At 45.6% G+C, this 16,829-nt stretch overlaps 1 protein-coding gene across 2 annotated transcripts; it reads left to right on the forward strand.

The window, feature by feature from the left end:
- Positions 1–6,343: 6,343 nt before the first annotated feature.
- LOC128343062 (zinc finger protein 436-like) lies at positions 6,344–13,679 on the forward strand. Of its 2 annotated transcripts, none has more exons than XM_053291527.1 (4): positions 6,344–6,777; positions 8,453–8,909; positions 11,425–11,551; positions 12,078–13,679. In XM_053291527.1, exons 2-4 carry the CDS (start codon positions 8,478–8,480, stop codon positions 13,433–13,435), a joined length of 1,917 nt encoding a protein of 638 aa, XP_053147502.1. In that variant the 5' UTR covers positions 6,344–6,777; positions 8,453–8,477; the 3' UTR covers positions 13,436–13,679. The 2 variants fall into 2 exon arrangements, with proteins under 2 accessions (XP_053147502.1, XP_053147500.1); XM_053291525.1 differs by lacking the exon at positions 6,344–6,777 and adding an exon at positions 6,901–7,086.
- Positions 13,680–16,829: the final 3,150 nt, after the last annotated feature.

Below are 16,829 nucleotides of genomic sequence, written 5' to 3' on the forward strand. Positions count from 1 at the left end.
TTCTGCCGCTTCTGTTCAGGCAAGCAAAACGAGCCTCCTTATTCTATACAGGAGAAGGTATGGAGGAGAACAATCACAGAAATGCTCCCAGTGTGAGGGAAGGTTCTCTGGGGTTCACTGGTTTTCATGAAAATCCAATCATCAGGAATGAAACCAGAAGCTTCTTAGTAAAGTTTGTGGCTTGACTAAGGGTCGGGTTAGATGTGTCACGGGAGCTTCGTGTCTGGAAATCCCAACTGCTTTTTCTTTATCAAAGGAGTTGTGGTGAGGTGGGCAGGAATATGGGTGATATGGATGAGGGTCATTGGTGGGGGCCATACCTCAGTTGTAGAACTCCTGTTTTGCATGTAGAAGGTTCCAGGTTCAATCCCTGGCGGTGTCTCCAGGTAGGGCTGGGAAAGATGTCTGTTTGAAACCTTGGAGGAGCCGCTGTTAATCAGTGTAGATAGGACTGACTCTGGCAGCTTTCTACGTTCCTATGCCCAGTGAGAGCAAAGGGACCCTTTGCCCTTACTACATTGATTCCCCGATTAGCCACTTTGAGCACTTCTGTTGAAAAGCAGTATAAAAATGTTCATAGTGGTAGTAATAGCAGCTTCAGAGTGGGGGTGGGTGGGACGCTATTGGATTGGGGCTGTAGCGTGGGGGGAAAGATTAGATCACACCTCCCCACTGCTCCATGGCCCTGTTTCAAAGGGTTTGCCTTCCACCACCATCACCACCACTACTATCCCAGGTTGTGTTTTGATAAAGGAAAAAAGGTGTTGGGAGATGTCCAAATATGAAGCTCCTGCCTCACATCTAGCTTGGTTCCAGTACAAAGCTACCTATACATTTTAATTTTTATTGTGGTTTTAATTTGTTTTTAACTGGACTTGTTTTAATTTATGTTTATTTTAATTGTTGTAAACCACCTAGAGATTTTTATTGGATGATATATATGTATAATTGTTATTAATAATAATAACAACACATGAATCCTGTTCTGACATTCACAACAAGAAGTTCTGGTAAGAACTAATCTGCCGACTTTCCCTTTACTATAATCTTAATTGATAACTACCATCTTCACAAGTTAGCCCACTTCTGCCTCAAATGCATCCGCCATCTTCAATAGGGATGGATGACATCATCACATACTATGCCATTGAGGTGTCCCCATGTGTCACTACAGATGTACCAAAATTGGTCCAAATTAATTTCACTTGCACTCAAATGTTCACACCTCCCATCTTGAATTGGGGTAGATGATTTTATCACAAATTACACCATTGAAGTATCCCCATGTGTTCCTACAATAGTACCAAATGCAGTCCAAATCAGGCAGTTCACAAGTTAGCACACTTGCACCTCAAGTGGTCATGCGTCCTCCATTCCTCCATCTAGAATTGGGGTGGATGACATCATTACAAACTAAGCTGTAGCAAATTTGGTTCAAATCGATTAGGCGGGTCACAAGTTAGCCCACTTGTGCCTCAAACGTTCATGTCTCCACCATCTTGAATTGGGGCGGATGGCATCATCACAAACTCCACTGTTGAGGTGTCCCTATGTGCCACTCGCTGCAGCTGTATCAAATTTGGTTCAAATCAATTATGCGGTCCACAAGTTAGCCCACTTGTGCCGTAAACATTCACACGTTCACCATCTTGAATTGGGTGAATGACACCATCACAAACTACACCATTGGGGTGTTTGTATGTGTCCTTACAGCTGTACTCAATTTGGTTCGTAGCAGTCTAGGCATTGCGAAGTTGATAGGGACATACACACACACAAACAATACTAGGTCATCTTATACACTTACTTTCCTTAAGGAAAGTAGGCTAAACATGGGTATGTTGTACCTAGTACCATGCACCAGCAAGTACCGCCCCAACATCATATGCCATTCCCATAGTCCATATGCCACTCCCACAGTGTCCATGAGTACAGGCGAGGAGACAAATGCTGTATTTGGGGAGAGATTTTCCTCATGATTACGAATGGTGGGTGGGGAAAATCTCTCCTTGAGCACAGCATTTGTCTCCTCAGACAAACATCATACTCATGGACAACAGCACACGACACTCTCCATACTCAATGTATGGGAGGCCCCTCATGTAGGTGCGAGAGAAGCTGACGTGCCAGCCAGGGAATGGGGAGGCCCACACACCGGCTGGAGAGAAGCCGGTGCGTCAGAAATTGAATGTCTTGGCATGGGGTGGGGGGAGGCTCCTGTGGATGCTGGCTGACATGAGGGAAACTATTCAAAGTAGTTTTAATGTCCTGAAATTAACTTTCAGGACAAGATAATTTCACAATTAACTTCTCCTAAAATTAAAAGGACAAGTTAAAGAGCCCAACTTGTCCCTTTAATTTCCACCATGGGGCTACTCAGAGTACTTTTCCTTATCATGACAGTCGCTGTTCCTGGATATGACGTCCATGTTTTATGAATGCTGCAAAAAGGGTTACAGTCAAACTGTGCATTGCTATGACAAGAGAACACCAATGGATGGCGGCCTCGATCCAGCCCTCAGAGGACCTTCAGCACTTTCAGTGGCACTAAGCAATTTTAATCGAAGTTGTTGTTTTTTTTTTTAAGGTTTCTCTTGTAAGGACAAGAATCAATCAATATGTTTGTATATTTCATTGTTCATCTGCTGCTGAACCTCAATTAGATTTCTGGGGTGGTTTTTTACCCCAAGACATTGAAAAGCAGTATATAACTATTTGTGGTAGCAGTAACAGTAGATGCCCACAATTGTTGGGATAAAAGAAATGATTGGTTCTTAGTTCTATCATGTTGTCTTTTTAGGACATTGTCTCTGGCACTCAAGTACACACAACCTGCAAAGGGTCAGGTCATTAAAATACATGACCGACATGGGTGTAGAGTCCATTGGAGGAGGGGGTACAAATGTCCCTGGGCCTGGAGGCTCAAGGTCAGGGGCGTAACGAGGCTGGAGTGGGCCCAGAGACAAAATTTTAAAATGGGCCCCTCGCTGATACACACACACTCACTTCACATGTGACTTGCCTCTGGGGGGCCCCTTGAGGCATGGGGCCCCCCAGGCAGCCGCCTCCCCTTGCCTAATAGTAGTTATGCCCCTGCTCAAGGTGCCCACGAGGGCCCTTCCCACCCCACCCCTGCACCACCCACCGCCATTTCTCATTTACCCTTGTTGTTGTTGGTGGTGGTGGTGGTGGTGGCGGCGGCAGCGGGTGGGCTTCTCCCGCCTCCCTGGTCAGCATGCGGGTCTCCCCATTCTCTGGCCGGCGTGCCAGCTTCTCTCACACCTGTGTGTGGACTTCCCTATTGAGTAGGGAGAGTGTCACGTGCCATGACGGCACACGACGCTCTCCCTACTTAATGGGGAGGCCCACGTGCAGGAACAAGAGAAGCCAGTGCACTGGCCAGGGAATGGGGAGGCCCGTGAGCTGGCCAGAGAGAAGCCGGTGCTTCGAGAAACCTGCCTGCGGCCGCCACAGGTAACTAGAGGGGGAAGCATAGCAGCAGGGCTGGAAAGTAGGGGGCATGGCTTTGGCGCTGGGGTGCGTGGGGAGTGTCCAAAACAACTTTGTCCCCGGGCCGCCGGGAGTCTTCCTACGTCCCTGATGAGGGAGGTTCACTGGGGTATGAGATGCCTCCTACCCAGGTTCTGGAGCTGCACACATTCTCAATTTGTAATCGTTTGTGAGTATGAAACAAGGCTGGAGGTGGAAATCTTGAACATAATATGCTAAACCCCAGCTGGGCAGGAGAGTACTTTTCTCCTGCCTCATTCCAAAGCTGGAGTCAGAATCTAGGGAGGGTGTGCTTGTTCTGCCCAGCTGGGGCTTAGCATATATATATGATGAGGATTCCTGCCTCTGACCTTGTTTTACGCGGACAGAGGACCAAAAAACCCCGGAAGCACGTGTAGCTCCTGATAGGGCAGCCCTCTTGTCTGCTCTCTACAGATAAAAACCTTCTGGGGGGTAGGTTTGTGCCCCAGAAATGACTGGGTTTTCCCATATGGATTCACTTATCCAAAATGACTCCATTATCCCAATGCAATTTTTGCCCATACAACTTGCTTTGCCTGGAACTGTTTGGTCATATTTTGCTGACCTGGCCTATGGGTCAGGCTTTGTTCACACCAGTTCTGGTACATTTGGAAACAAGTTGCATTCAGCTTTTGCCACATTTGTGTAAAATCACGTTTGCAGAATGCAAAGCCATCTCATCTCTGCCTTTAGGAAAAGTTCATTCATACATTTTCTGGTGTCTTTTAGTGGAAGGCAAATACATTTTTTTAAAATGTCATGGAGAGCATCCAGAGATTTAAAAAAACAACAACAAAGACCTACAGCCCCTTATACTTCAAATGCCACCTGAAAAAAGAAGTGTTTTATGTGGCAGTGAAAGGTGAATTCCGATGGGGCAAAATACGCCTCCTGCAGGAAAGAATGCTATAGCTTGGCTTGAGTATGGCCACAGAGAGGGTCTTCTGAATCATCCCCAAATGCATACCCAATGTTGGTAACATGTGAAGGAGTGCATCTCCAGCAGATCTGAATATATGGGCAGATGATGATGGTTATTGTTGTTTAATATAACATAATATAATACTGCTGTTCAGTTTTGTAAAAGTCCACAAAGTGGGTTATACAGGAAAAAGAATTAGTAAAGAATGAGAAGATGATTCCCTGTCCCAAAGGGAATCTAAAAATCTCATAATCTAAAAAGAAACATCAGGCCACTGAGAGGGATGCTGTGCTGTCCTGAATAAGAACAGCTGCTCTTCCCCGCTCTATATAAGCAGAGAGACGCCACTTGAAGAGGTACCTCTTTGCCCACTCAGCAGGTTCATATGGATAAATAGAGTATTCTAAGCAAGTTATTTAGGAGTTTAAAAAAACCCACAGCACTTTGAATTGCACCCAGAACTGAACTGGGAGCGAGTGTAGGTGTTGTGGCAAAGGAGTCACATGTTCCCCATAACTGGTTCCCATCAGCAATGTCGTTACAGCATTCTAGACTAGTTGTTGTTTTTGAACCTTTTTCCCCCCAAAGGCAGCCCTACATAGAGTGCATTACAGTAATCCAGATGAGATATCACTAAGGATCAAACTTTTCACTTTGGAAGAAACCTTGGCTCAGTGGTAGCACACCTGCTTTGCATGCAAAAGGTCCCAGCTGCAACCCCCAGCATCTCCAGGTAGGGCAGGCTGAGGAAAGACCCCTGTCTCTAAAACCCTGGAAGCTTTACAGACAGAGCTGTTACCCCGAATCTCCTCCAGAAGAGAGTATGTGCGTTCACACCAGCCAAACTTACCCCGAAGTCCCTTTGAGATTCTTAGACCCACTCCATACACAAATTGGGCATTGTCTTGAGAATTCTAGCATATCTAGGTGTATTTCCGGGTTTTTAAAATGCTGATTTTAAGATACTTTTTCTGAAAATGCTGGAACAAAAAGGGAGAGGCACTGATGTACAATATCTATCTATCTATCTATCTATCTATCTATCTATCTATTCAATTTCTATACCACCCTTCCAAAAATGGCTCAGGGTGGTTTACACAGAGAAATAATAAATAAATAAGATGGATCTTTGTCCCCAAAGGGCTCACAATCTAAAAAGAATCATATGATAGACACCAGCAACAGTCACTGGAGGTACTGTGCTGGGGCTGGATATCATTAGCATGTTAAGAGGGATACTCTCTTTAGAAATGCAGATATAGCTCTTTAGAAATCCCCCCCCCCCCGCCACTGGCTAGAAGGAAAACACAGAGGCATGCCATGTGAACTTGCATCAAAACAAAACCCAAGAGCAGAGGGGAGGGGCTGCTTCCCTCAATGCCGCGAGTGTGATTCAAAGTGGCTTTGCTCAACATTTACCCCGCAACATGAAGCCATGTATGTATAACTCCCACGAGAGCTTGTGTCAGGTAGTGTTGGCAGTACTGAGCAAGAGGGACCTAGTATGATTAAGAAGATGCCTATTTTTTTAAAAAGAGCTCTCAGAGTGATTTACATAGCAAAAGAAAAGAGATGAGTCCCCCTGTCCCAAAAGGATTCACAATCTTAAGAGACAAGAAACACAGGGGAGGCATCAACCGAAGCCACTGGGAGGGACACAATGAACAGGGACAGTTTGCTCTCCCCTTTCTAAATGTAAGAGTCTCCCATTTAAAGAGTACCTCTTGCCCACTTGGTAAGGGCAAATTGCTTAGTGTACACCACTAGGTGGCAGGCTAAGCATTTTCTGATGCATTTAAGGGCTGATGTAGGCAGGCCTGCTCAGCTGGTTTTGAACTACAACTCCCATCATCCCCAGCCACGGTGGCCAATAGGCAGGGATGATGGGAGTTATAGGCCAACATCTGCAGGAGGGCCGACCTGTTGAGCAGCCCTGTAATAGCCTCCTGCTGAATAACAGGAAGATATTGATGATAGCAAGGTGGGATCCAAGAAGTCACACCACTTGCTGTTTTTCACCACAATGGTCTGACCTGACTCAGGATAAAGCAGCTCTATATATTTCTTAACTGTAGCCTTGCCTCAAGACCTGGGGCTATTTCGTTTAGAAAAAAAGACGACTACATCCTCTTCGTAGGGAACTTCATAATCTTCTCTTGTAATGTAAAATATCCTGATTCCTCTGCATGCCGACATCTGGGGACCAAGCTAGAAATTTGGAATCCCCTGTAGTAGGAGACAGGAGACTGCAGAATACTGCTTAAAGCAGGAGAGGTGGAATCTGTAGTAGGCATCGTCTTCGGGAGAACTCCTTGGTATGAAAAGTGAGTGTTGCCACCCTCTGTCTCGGTTTCTGCCTGTGAAGTGTTGGGCGCTCTGAAACCATGCTCTCTGTGTTCAGGCTCTCAAATGAGAAAGGCTCAAGGGGTTAAAGGCACAGAGCTTGTCATGCCTAGAGTGGAGCAGCCAGACACTGGAGCTGGGCCGTTGTGAAAAGGGGACAGAAAAAAGCTTGTGTGGGGGGCTCCTTCCTCCTCTCTGGCAAGAGACTCAGACGGTGCAGTGCAGCAACACCAAGATCGCAAGACGTGGGAGCGTTAAAGCAAGCAGGAGAACGAGCGAGCTAGATTCAGGTCAGGGGCGGCGGGGGTGGGGGGAAGAATAGAGGAGAGAAGTTAGGTTAACATAAGAATAATTCTTACTTTAATCGTAAGTGCAGCTGGACACATTATGTGCAAAGGGAAAATTGTGCAATGGAAATTAAGTTTTTGTGCAGTTGAGCATATGGGGTTATAAGAAGCATGTGGTTTCTTAACAAGAAATAGAGGAGAGAGAGAAAAAGAGTGGGGGGAGAAACAGAAAATAAAGATGAATACTGTTTCCTTTCAATTTTAATAGCCATATAGAAAAACTATATTTGAACCTTCCCTTACTTTTCCACATTCTTTACAAGGCACCTCCATTTTTCTTGCTTCCTCCCCCCCCCCTTTATTCCTTCCCTTGTACTTTCCCTTTCTTTCTTCTTCCATTCATTAACATTTTTCCTTCCTTCCTTCTTCCTTCCTTCCTGTTTGACTATTCTGGAGTAAAGGGATGCCCCTGGGCACTGCTGCTTGTGCAGTAAGGTCCTCAATCTTGGGTCTCCAGATGTTGTGCTGTAACTCCCACCATCCCCAGCCACAATGGCTGCAGGCCATGGGGATGATGGGAGTTGTAGTTCAACAACATCTGGGGATCCAAGGTTGGGAACCTTGAAATAAATCTTGAATAAACTTAGAATTAGAATAAACCTTGAAATACAGCTGTACAGAGCTGTACCTTTGGTCCATCTAGCTCTGTACTCTGATTGTAGTGAGTAGGTACTTCCAGGCAGAGAGAGAGAGAGAGAGAGAGAGAGAGAGAGAGAGAGAGAGAGATATCTTCCCAACTCATTAACCCCAACCTTTCCATTAGAGATAGCTGGGATTGAACCTGATACTGTTTGCGTGCAAAACAGGTGCTCTGCCATATAATGTTCCTCATAGAGAGTCAGATCTTTAGTCCATCTAGCCCACTCTTGTTTTTTTCTGACTAGCAACAGCTCTCTAGAGCAGAGCTGCACAACCTTGGCCCTCCAGCTGGTTTTAGACTACAACTCCCATCATCCCCAGCCACAGAGGCCAATGGTGAGTGATAATGGGAGCTGTAGTCCAACATTTGCAGGGCAGAGGGCCAAAGTTGTGCAGCCCTGGGGTAGGGGTGGCTCAGAAGTTGATCTGCAAGCAGTAGGCTGGTGGCATCAGTGAAAGTGAAGCACAGCTTAGCTTTCTCTGGATTAGGGCCTCTGTCATTGTGTCTCTAGTCCACTCCTCTCTCACACACAGCGGTCCACCTCAGATCATGTTCCACTCCTCGTCCAAACCGTGGTGGGGGCAGTAGTAGTAGTAGTACAGATGGATGTATACATTTCTCCACATATTTGATCACTTTGCACTTATTAACACTGAATTTCCTATCCAGTTCAAGAGCAAAGTCAGGAATAAAAATGGACCCAGCACGACCCAAACCAAGGAAGAGGTCAGGAACACGAGAAAGAGTTATCGAAATTGGGGCAATTAGGGAGTTTCTTACTATGGCTAGACCACAACAAACGAAGCAAGAGTCAGAGGAAGGTCTGCAAAAGCAATGCAGGCCCTTTGTTCAGGATAAAGCAATTCCACAGCTGCCAGAGTCCTCTTCAGGAGAGCAGACTGAGGAATCTGTGGCCCCTTCTGGAGCAACAGCCAATGACAAGATGGGGCCTAGAGGAGAGTGTGGGGCTCAAACCCCACCAGGCCTCAGTGTTGAAGTCTGTGGAAGCTTGGAGTCTTCTGTGAAAGTGAAGGATGGGATTCTGGGTGAGGATCCTATCACCTTGGTGATGCAACACCAGCATTTCAGACAATCCCAGCGCTGGAAGGCCAAGGAACCTGGAGAGGTAATGAACCACCTCTGGGCAGTTTCTTTGGGTTAGGGGTGTTGCATCTTGACCCCACGAGATGTCTGTGAGGATGCAGTCAAGCAAGGCAAGCTGGAGTTGCAGGACCATGGAGAGCTCCAAGTGAGCAACTAACAAGAGCCAGAGGTGGATTGAGGCCCTCAATCCCCCTGGTTTCAGAATATCCCAGGCTTTGCCTCCCTGCCTGGAGAGTGGTGGTTTTGGGGTAGCCCCCTGGCTTGGAGCCTTATACTCCTTCTCCTCTCCATCAAGTTCCGCTGAGCCTGTTGCCAGTGCTGGTGTGCAGGCACTGGGGAGCAGAAGGTGTGGAAGGCAGGGTGGAAGAGGCTTGTTTTGGGGGGTCTTTGGCATCTAATGGTGCAGCAGGGAAGCAACCTGACTAGAGAGCAGGAGGCTGTTGGTTCGAATCTCTGCTGGTGTGTTTCCCAGAATATGGGAAACTCCTATATCGGGCAGCAGCGATATAGGAAGGTGCTGAAAGGCATCATCTCATACTGCACAGGAGAAGGCAATGGTAAACCACTCCTGTCTTTCTCTACCAAGAAATCCACATGGCTCTGTGATCGCCAGGAGTCAACACCGACTCGACGGCACAACCTTTCCTTTCCTTTCGGCTCAGAGGATGCTGTCTCTGGGGTCTCCTGTTCTGTGGCCTCTTCAGGCTCCAGATCTGCGTCTTGTAATGGGTCATTTGATCCAGCTGGTCCCAACTCCTCGGGATAAGACTCAGAGATGCTACTCAGGGAATAAATAATGATGGGCGAAGGAGTCCACTATTACGACGAAGACGACTATATATTTACTGCTTTTCAACCAAAAAAAAAAAAAGTTCTCAAAGCAGTTTACACAGAAACAAGCATATTAAGGAGAAAATGGTTCCTTGTCCCCAAAGGGCTCACAATCTAAAAAGAAGCACAAAGTATTCACCTGCAACAGCCACTGTCCAACATTTCCTCCACTCAAGGGCCCAAGGTACCTAGCTATAAGGAACGGAAAACAAGAAACCATGAATATAAAATGTAATCAAACATAACCAAAGGATCCAGTCAGTCGCGTTAGTAGAAAGGCCACCAGCCTATGAAGGTGACTCCATACCAAGTAATCCCCATGGGTCCATCACTGACTCAACTGGCAGCTCTTAAGTGTTTCAGAAAGGGGTCTTTTCCCGTCCTGCTTGGAGATGCCGGAGATTGAACCTGGGACCTGTTGCACACAAAGCTCTACCATGGAGCTCAGCCGATCCCTGAACATTTTCTAAGGAGCCAGCCTCACAAGGGTGGTGCTGGTGGTCTGGGATTTGAACCTGGAGCCTTTTGCAGGGGCTGCCCAAGATCCTGCAGCGCCAAATGTTGTCTTGCCCCACACCCTTAGTGGGGGCTGGTCCCCTTTCTAAAATGACCCTTGCAAGCTTTGAAAGCCCCACGGGAGGCACGGAGAAAAGCAGGTTGCAGCTTTCTGTCCTCCACTTTGGCACCCGGACCCTTGCAAGCTTTGCAAGGAATGTGAGGAGAGGCTCTCCTTGCAAAGCTTGCAAGGGTCGGATTGGTCCCAAAGAGCTGCTGCTGCTACTACTACTACTTACTATTACTTACTACTACTACTACTACTATTACTACTTATATGCCACTTTTCAACAGAGTTTCCAAAGTGGTTTACAAAGAAAAATAAAGAATAAATAAATAAGATTGTTCCCTGTCCCCAAAGGGCTTACAATCTAAAAAGGAAATATAAGGTAAACTCCAACAACCACCACTGGAGGGATACTGTGCTGGGGTTGGATAGGGCCAGCTGCTCTCCCCCTGCTAAATATAAGAGGATCACCACTTTGAAAAGTGCCTCTTTGCTCAGTTAGATCTTAGTAGTGGTGGCAGCAGCAGGGTGGATGGGTGGGATTTTGCTGCCCCGCTGGTTCCCCACAGACTGCCTTGCCTCACCTCGTGAAAGGGTTGGCTCTGATCCTGAGTGAGAATCCTGCCGCTAGGCCAGGGGTAGGCAACCTTGGGCACTCCAACTGTTGCTGCCTACAAATCCCATCAAACCTGGCCCAAATAAATGGTGAATGGGGATAATGGGAGTTGTAGGCAAAAACATCTGGAGCGTTCCCAGGCAGCAAGCTTTACCACGGGTTTTCTGCAAGGCTTTACCGTGAGTTCAAAGTTGCCCCCCTAAAACCAACACAAAACGTGGGGTTTTTTTTTACCCTGGATATAAATCAGGCTATACTCTAATGCATGACGAAAAACACAAATTGTGTTTGAAGTGCTCCCTGATAGCTTGCAGGGGCTTTGGGCTAAATTTGGCCGAGATGCGAACACACACATCCATTCCGGAGGAGATGCGCACTAAAAGGCGGGTGTGAAAAACTTCATGGAGTGCCGAAAGTTGCCTGCCCCTACCCCAGACCAACCAGTTTGCTTTTGGCTTGGTGGAGCACAAATTGTGCAGGCATTTTAAATGTCCCCAACTTTGTGTTATGTCCCCATTTCTGTTTCAGATTCCAGAGCATTCAGAAGATACTGCAGTTCATTCCTCCAAGTCACAGCAGGACCCATCAGACCCAGGCTTGACAGATCTCTCCATGGAGGCCAAGCAGGAAGGTGATGGAGAAGCCGACTTCCTGGGTAAAGAGCTTCTCTGTATATAGGACCAGTATGATGTTGTAGTTATGTGGGCTGAGCCCTATTTGCACATTATGTCCAACACTTGTACAATGAGTGTATAGTGTACATAGGTACAGTTATTCACATGTTACATTGAACACAAGTACAGCAGCACACTTCCTATTTGTATACTGTATGTCAGGGGGCCTGTACCTAGGTTCACTTTCCAAATGAATTTAGGTACAGTTATTCACACACAAACACACACATGCATGAGTGTACACAATCTGTAAACAGGTACAACATAATGTCTGTATAGGGCTATTGTATGAATGTACAAATGTCTGCACACTGATATATGTTTTTGTGTGAATGACTACCTACATTCATTTAAAAAATGAAGCTGGGTACAAGTCCCTCAGGTGCATGATGCAGATCAAAAGTATACTGCTGCACCTGTGTTCAGTATAATGTGTAACTACTTGCGTAAGAAGTCCTTGCTCTTTCCAGTATGAAGCATCTCATGAGACTCCGTTCATTCCAACAGGTGATGAGCAAGTAAGGACAAAAGAGGAGAAGAAACTTCAACTGGAAAGACCCAGGCCAGTAGAACTCAATGAGACATTATTTAGAAAAGCCAAAGGTAACGTCTTCTTACTTCATTATGAGGAAGAAGTGCCTGGAAATCATCCAGGGCAAAAAGACTATGCAGATAAAACAACAAAAGCAGCTTTTCTTTGTGAGGAGGGAGACACAGATTTACATGAAGATACTTTGCAAGGAGAAACCTGCAGTCATAAGGGAAAGCAGGCAGGCACTGACTGTGGAGAAAGCCTCCGTCTGAGCTTTGACCTGCCTAGGAACCAGAAAATGCAAACGGGAGGAAAAGGCCATCAGTGCTCGTATTGTGGGAAGACCTCCAATTGCAGAGCACACCTGATTAAACATGAGAGAATCCACACTGGGGAGAGACCCTACAGCTGTTCAGTCTGTGGCAAAAGCTTCAATCGGAAAGAATCCCTCATTATTCACGAGCGAATACACACTGGTGAGAAACCATACAAGTGTTCCGACTGTGACAAAAGCTTCAGTAAGAAAGCTGCCCTTAGTATACATGGGAGAACCCACACAGGAGAGAAACCCTATGCATGCTCTGAGTGCTGGAAAAGCTTTAGCACCAGCTCGCATCTCATAAGACACATCCGAGTGCACACAGGGGAGAAGCCATATAAATGTCCATACTGTGAGAACAGCTTTGGTCAGAGGTCAGATCTTCTCATACATGAGGGGACTCACACAGGCAAGAAGCCGTATAAATGCTCCGAGTGCGAGAAATGCTTCATTTCCCGATCCAACCTGACTCATCATAAGAAAGTACACACAGGAGAGAAGCCGTATCAGTGCTCAGAGTGTGGGAAAAGCTTCAGTAAGAGCTCAAATCTTATAGAGCATAAAAACATCCACACAGGAGAGAAACCATACAAATGCTCTGAGTGTGAGAAAAGCTTCATTTCCTTGTCCAACCTTATCCACCATAAAAGGACACACACGGGAGAGAAACCATACCAGTGCTCAGACTGTGGGAAAAGCTTTGGCACCAGATCCAAGCTTGTGGAACATAAAAATATACACACAGGAGAGAAACCATATAATTGCTCTAGCTGCGAGAAAAGTTTCATTTCTAGCTCTAATCTGATCAATCATAAAAAGGTACACACAGGAGAAAGACCATATCAGTGTGTTGACTGTGGGAAAAGCTTCAGCCGGAGGTCCAAGCTGTTACAACACAAAAGAATGCACACGGGAGAGAAACCCTATCAGTGCTCAGATTGTGGGGAAAACTTCTGTCAGAAATCAGTGCTCATGAAACACAAGGAGACTCACGCAGTGTCTGAAACTGTGTAACTGTTTTTACCTGTGAAGTTTTCAGTCCTACTGTAATCTGTCTTTCTACCAGGCGAATTTTGGATCAACAGCAAAGTAGACTCAGAGGCAAGTTTTTCAATATTCCGATGTTGGTAAACAATGATCATTAGGTGTGTGAAAGAAAAAATATATCATTTTTGTTTGAATTTTGTAAATTTTAATTTGCCTTTTGTTATTAATGTTTGTTCTGTTAAAAAAATTAAACTATTTTCCTTGCTTGTTATGCCTTGGGACATGTCCTAATAATAATAATAATAAATAATCTTAGTGGCTGATATGATATGCAGCATGAATATTGTTCAGAATCCAATACAAATACTAGGTATAATCTTATACTATCAAAAATATATTTTAAGAGCATCATAGAATCAGTATACATACTTGGCTTGTAGATAAACATCACTATAGCAAGTACAGCAATCATATATCTCAATACAAAAATTATCCAAATTGTGTGAGAGCAAATACAATCCCAGTCAATTCACAGAGTAGAATTACAAGAAAACAACATATAAAAGAGGCCAAATAATAGAGATTGCCAGTCCACTTCAGGAAAAAGCATAGTAACCAAGTAGTTTTCCAAGAGGTTGGTTGTAAAATATCCTGAAAATATCACTTCAGAAGCTTTTGTCTGAAGAGATAATGTAGAGCTGCCAAATGTGTTTCGACCCAAACTGAGTCATCCTGAGTCATAACTGAAATAATGATAATTCCCCTGACAAATGCTTCCTTGTAGCAACCTGGCTCAACAGCCAGTAGAACATCTAGGAATAAATCTCCAAAGTTCTGCAAAGTTCCTATCTCACAGAGCTGTAATGCTGCACCTTGAGTCATGTACCCAGGGTGCATGTACACTCATTTACACAAAAACATGTACATGTGTACATACATCTGTACACACATACAGCATGTCTGAACAGGGGACACATTGTTGTCACTGGACAGGGAGGTAATTAAAATGTCTGTCACCATGGGAGGACTGTACCTTGTGTAACTCTAGTTTGGAGTAACATGTTACAGCTAAGAAAAGCTTAATGGGGGGGGGGTTTGGACAAAAAACAGCAACTTAATTCATCTGGATCCCTATCTAGCTTTATTCACACATTATGTTCGATCACATACTAGGACTACAATGTTGGAATTCCTTACCTCCACCACCAGGAGGCAGCAGAACATGGGGCAAGTGCTCCGGGTAGCATGCTGATGGGTAGGGGCTTTAATTTGCCGCTTAGCACTGGCGCAGAGGTGGCTGGGCGGCACAGAGTTCCTCTGAGTTTGGGGTGAGGGCAGGGAGCATGGAACTACTCCCTGGGAAGCTCGCATGTACTGCTGGGAAAACACTTGGGCTTCTGGGAACTGGAGTTGCAGAATTCCAATTTTACCAAAGTGCACAGGCCTAGCATGTACCATCTGTGAACAGTGTGTGCACATAGAGATCTATAAGCACGTACATGTTATGTTGAATGCATCCACAGCAGTACACTTCCTATCTGTGTCTTGCAGCTGAGAGGGTCTGTACCAAGATCTCTTTTTGAGCATGTACAGTGATTCACACAAAAACTTGTATAAGTGTACGCACATCTCTATACATGTACATCACAATGTGCAAATAGGGCTTATGCTTCTCTTTGTTCTAAAAATGAATGCCTAGCAATTTTAAGCATTCCTTGGTTTACACTTTCTCCTACAAACTTCCAGAGTCAGCAGCACGATCATTCAGCTATCCTAGCAACACTGAAAACCCAAGGTTTACATCAGTCTTCTTTCTTCGTATCAGTTCAGATGATATTGAACTCCTCAAGTCCTCAGAGATATTAGTCTCTGGCAGTCCTTTCCAGATTTCTAGTTTGCATAAACCCACAGTGCGTATATAGTATTGAGAAACACTGTATGATATAGTGGTTAGAGCAGGGGTGGCGAATTTAAGGCCTTCCTGCTGTTGATGGACTACAACTCCCATAATCCCCAGCTGCAATGGCTGTTGCAGTGGGGGAGGATGGGTTGTAGTCCAACAACAGCTGAAGGAGCTCAGGTGGCCATCCTTGTGTTATTTTTGCATAGCTCAATGTTATTGTGTTATTTTTGCATAGCTCAATGCTAGATCATCTGCTTTGCGTGAAAAAAGTTCCAGGTTCAATATCTTGCCTCTCCAGTCAAATGGAGCAATTGATGGGGAAGAGTGATCAAATCACATAATTTTAGAGTTGGGACAAACTTTGGGGGTCTTCTTGTTCAACCCCCTGCTCACTGAAGGAATCTACTGACAAGATGGGCATCCAGCCTCTGGTTGAAAACTGTCATCAGAGTCTACCACTGAAGGAAGTAGCCTGCTCCACTGTTGAAGAGCGTAGTACAGTTAGGAAATTCATCTGGATGTCTAGCTTGAATCAGCATCCTTGTCATTTCAACCCCTTGGTCCTAATCCTGCCCACGGGAGCAGCAGAAAGCAAGTTCACCCCTCCTTCTGTGTGAAAATTCAGAGAGCCATCGCCACTCAAGAGAGCAGAATAGCAGACTAACCACTGAACTAAGAGTGAGGGAGACAGGTAGCTGTTCCCTCTCAACTGCTGGGCTCTCTCCACATGTTCTAGGGCAAGGAGGAAGGAATGTATCAAGTTTTGCCAGTCCTGCAGTTGGTGATCTTGCTGCTGGTGATTGGTGCTCTCAATGAGCAGTTGCTGTAGGCAGTGAGCCCTTTCTCACTGAAGGGGCGAGGGGAGGAAGCCACAAAAAGCTTAACTTCCCTGCAGATGATCTTCTCCTTGTTGCCAGATGATTGCCTGCTTCTGCTGGCAGCTGGGAGGTTTGGGGGCCAGGAAGCCCCCGGATCTCCCACAATGGGGAGTGTTTCAACACCAGCTGGGGGGCTGCTGGTGTGTGAGTGCGTCATGGAGCTGCGCAGCTCCGACATATGGTCAGTTAGCCCAGCCTAATGGCGTGTTTATGCCCTTAACCCAGGCTGACAGCTGGGGGTGCCTTATGGGTTTGCCACCGGGAGCCATGAAGCTTAATAATTAATAGTTATTATTAATGCATAATAAATAAAACAATGATGCAGCGGGGAAATGACTTTACTAGCAAGCCAGAGGTTGCCGGTTTGAATCCTCGCTGGTATGTTTCCCAAACACCTATATCGGGCAGCAGCAATATAGGAAGATGCTGAAAAGCAACATCTCACACTGCGCGGGAGATGGCAATGGTAAACCCTTCCTGTATTCTATCAAAAGAAAACCACAGGGCTCTGTGGTCGCCAGGAGTCGACATTCACTCAGTACGCTTTACCTTAATTGTCATTTATGAAACACGTCTGGTGTTCAAACAATATTTATGTGCAAACTGGTTTGAGCACCAGAAAAGCAGTATTAAAATATTT

The sequence above is a fragment of the Hemicordylus capensis genome, chromosome 2, assembly GCF_027244095.1.
Source record: "Hemicordylus capensis ecotype Gifberg chromosome 2, rHemCap1.1.pri, whole genome shotgun sequence".
Taxonomy (NCBI): Eukaryota; Metazoa; Chordata; class Lepidosauria; order Squamata; family Cordylidae; genus Hemicordylus; species Hemicordylus capensis.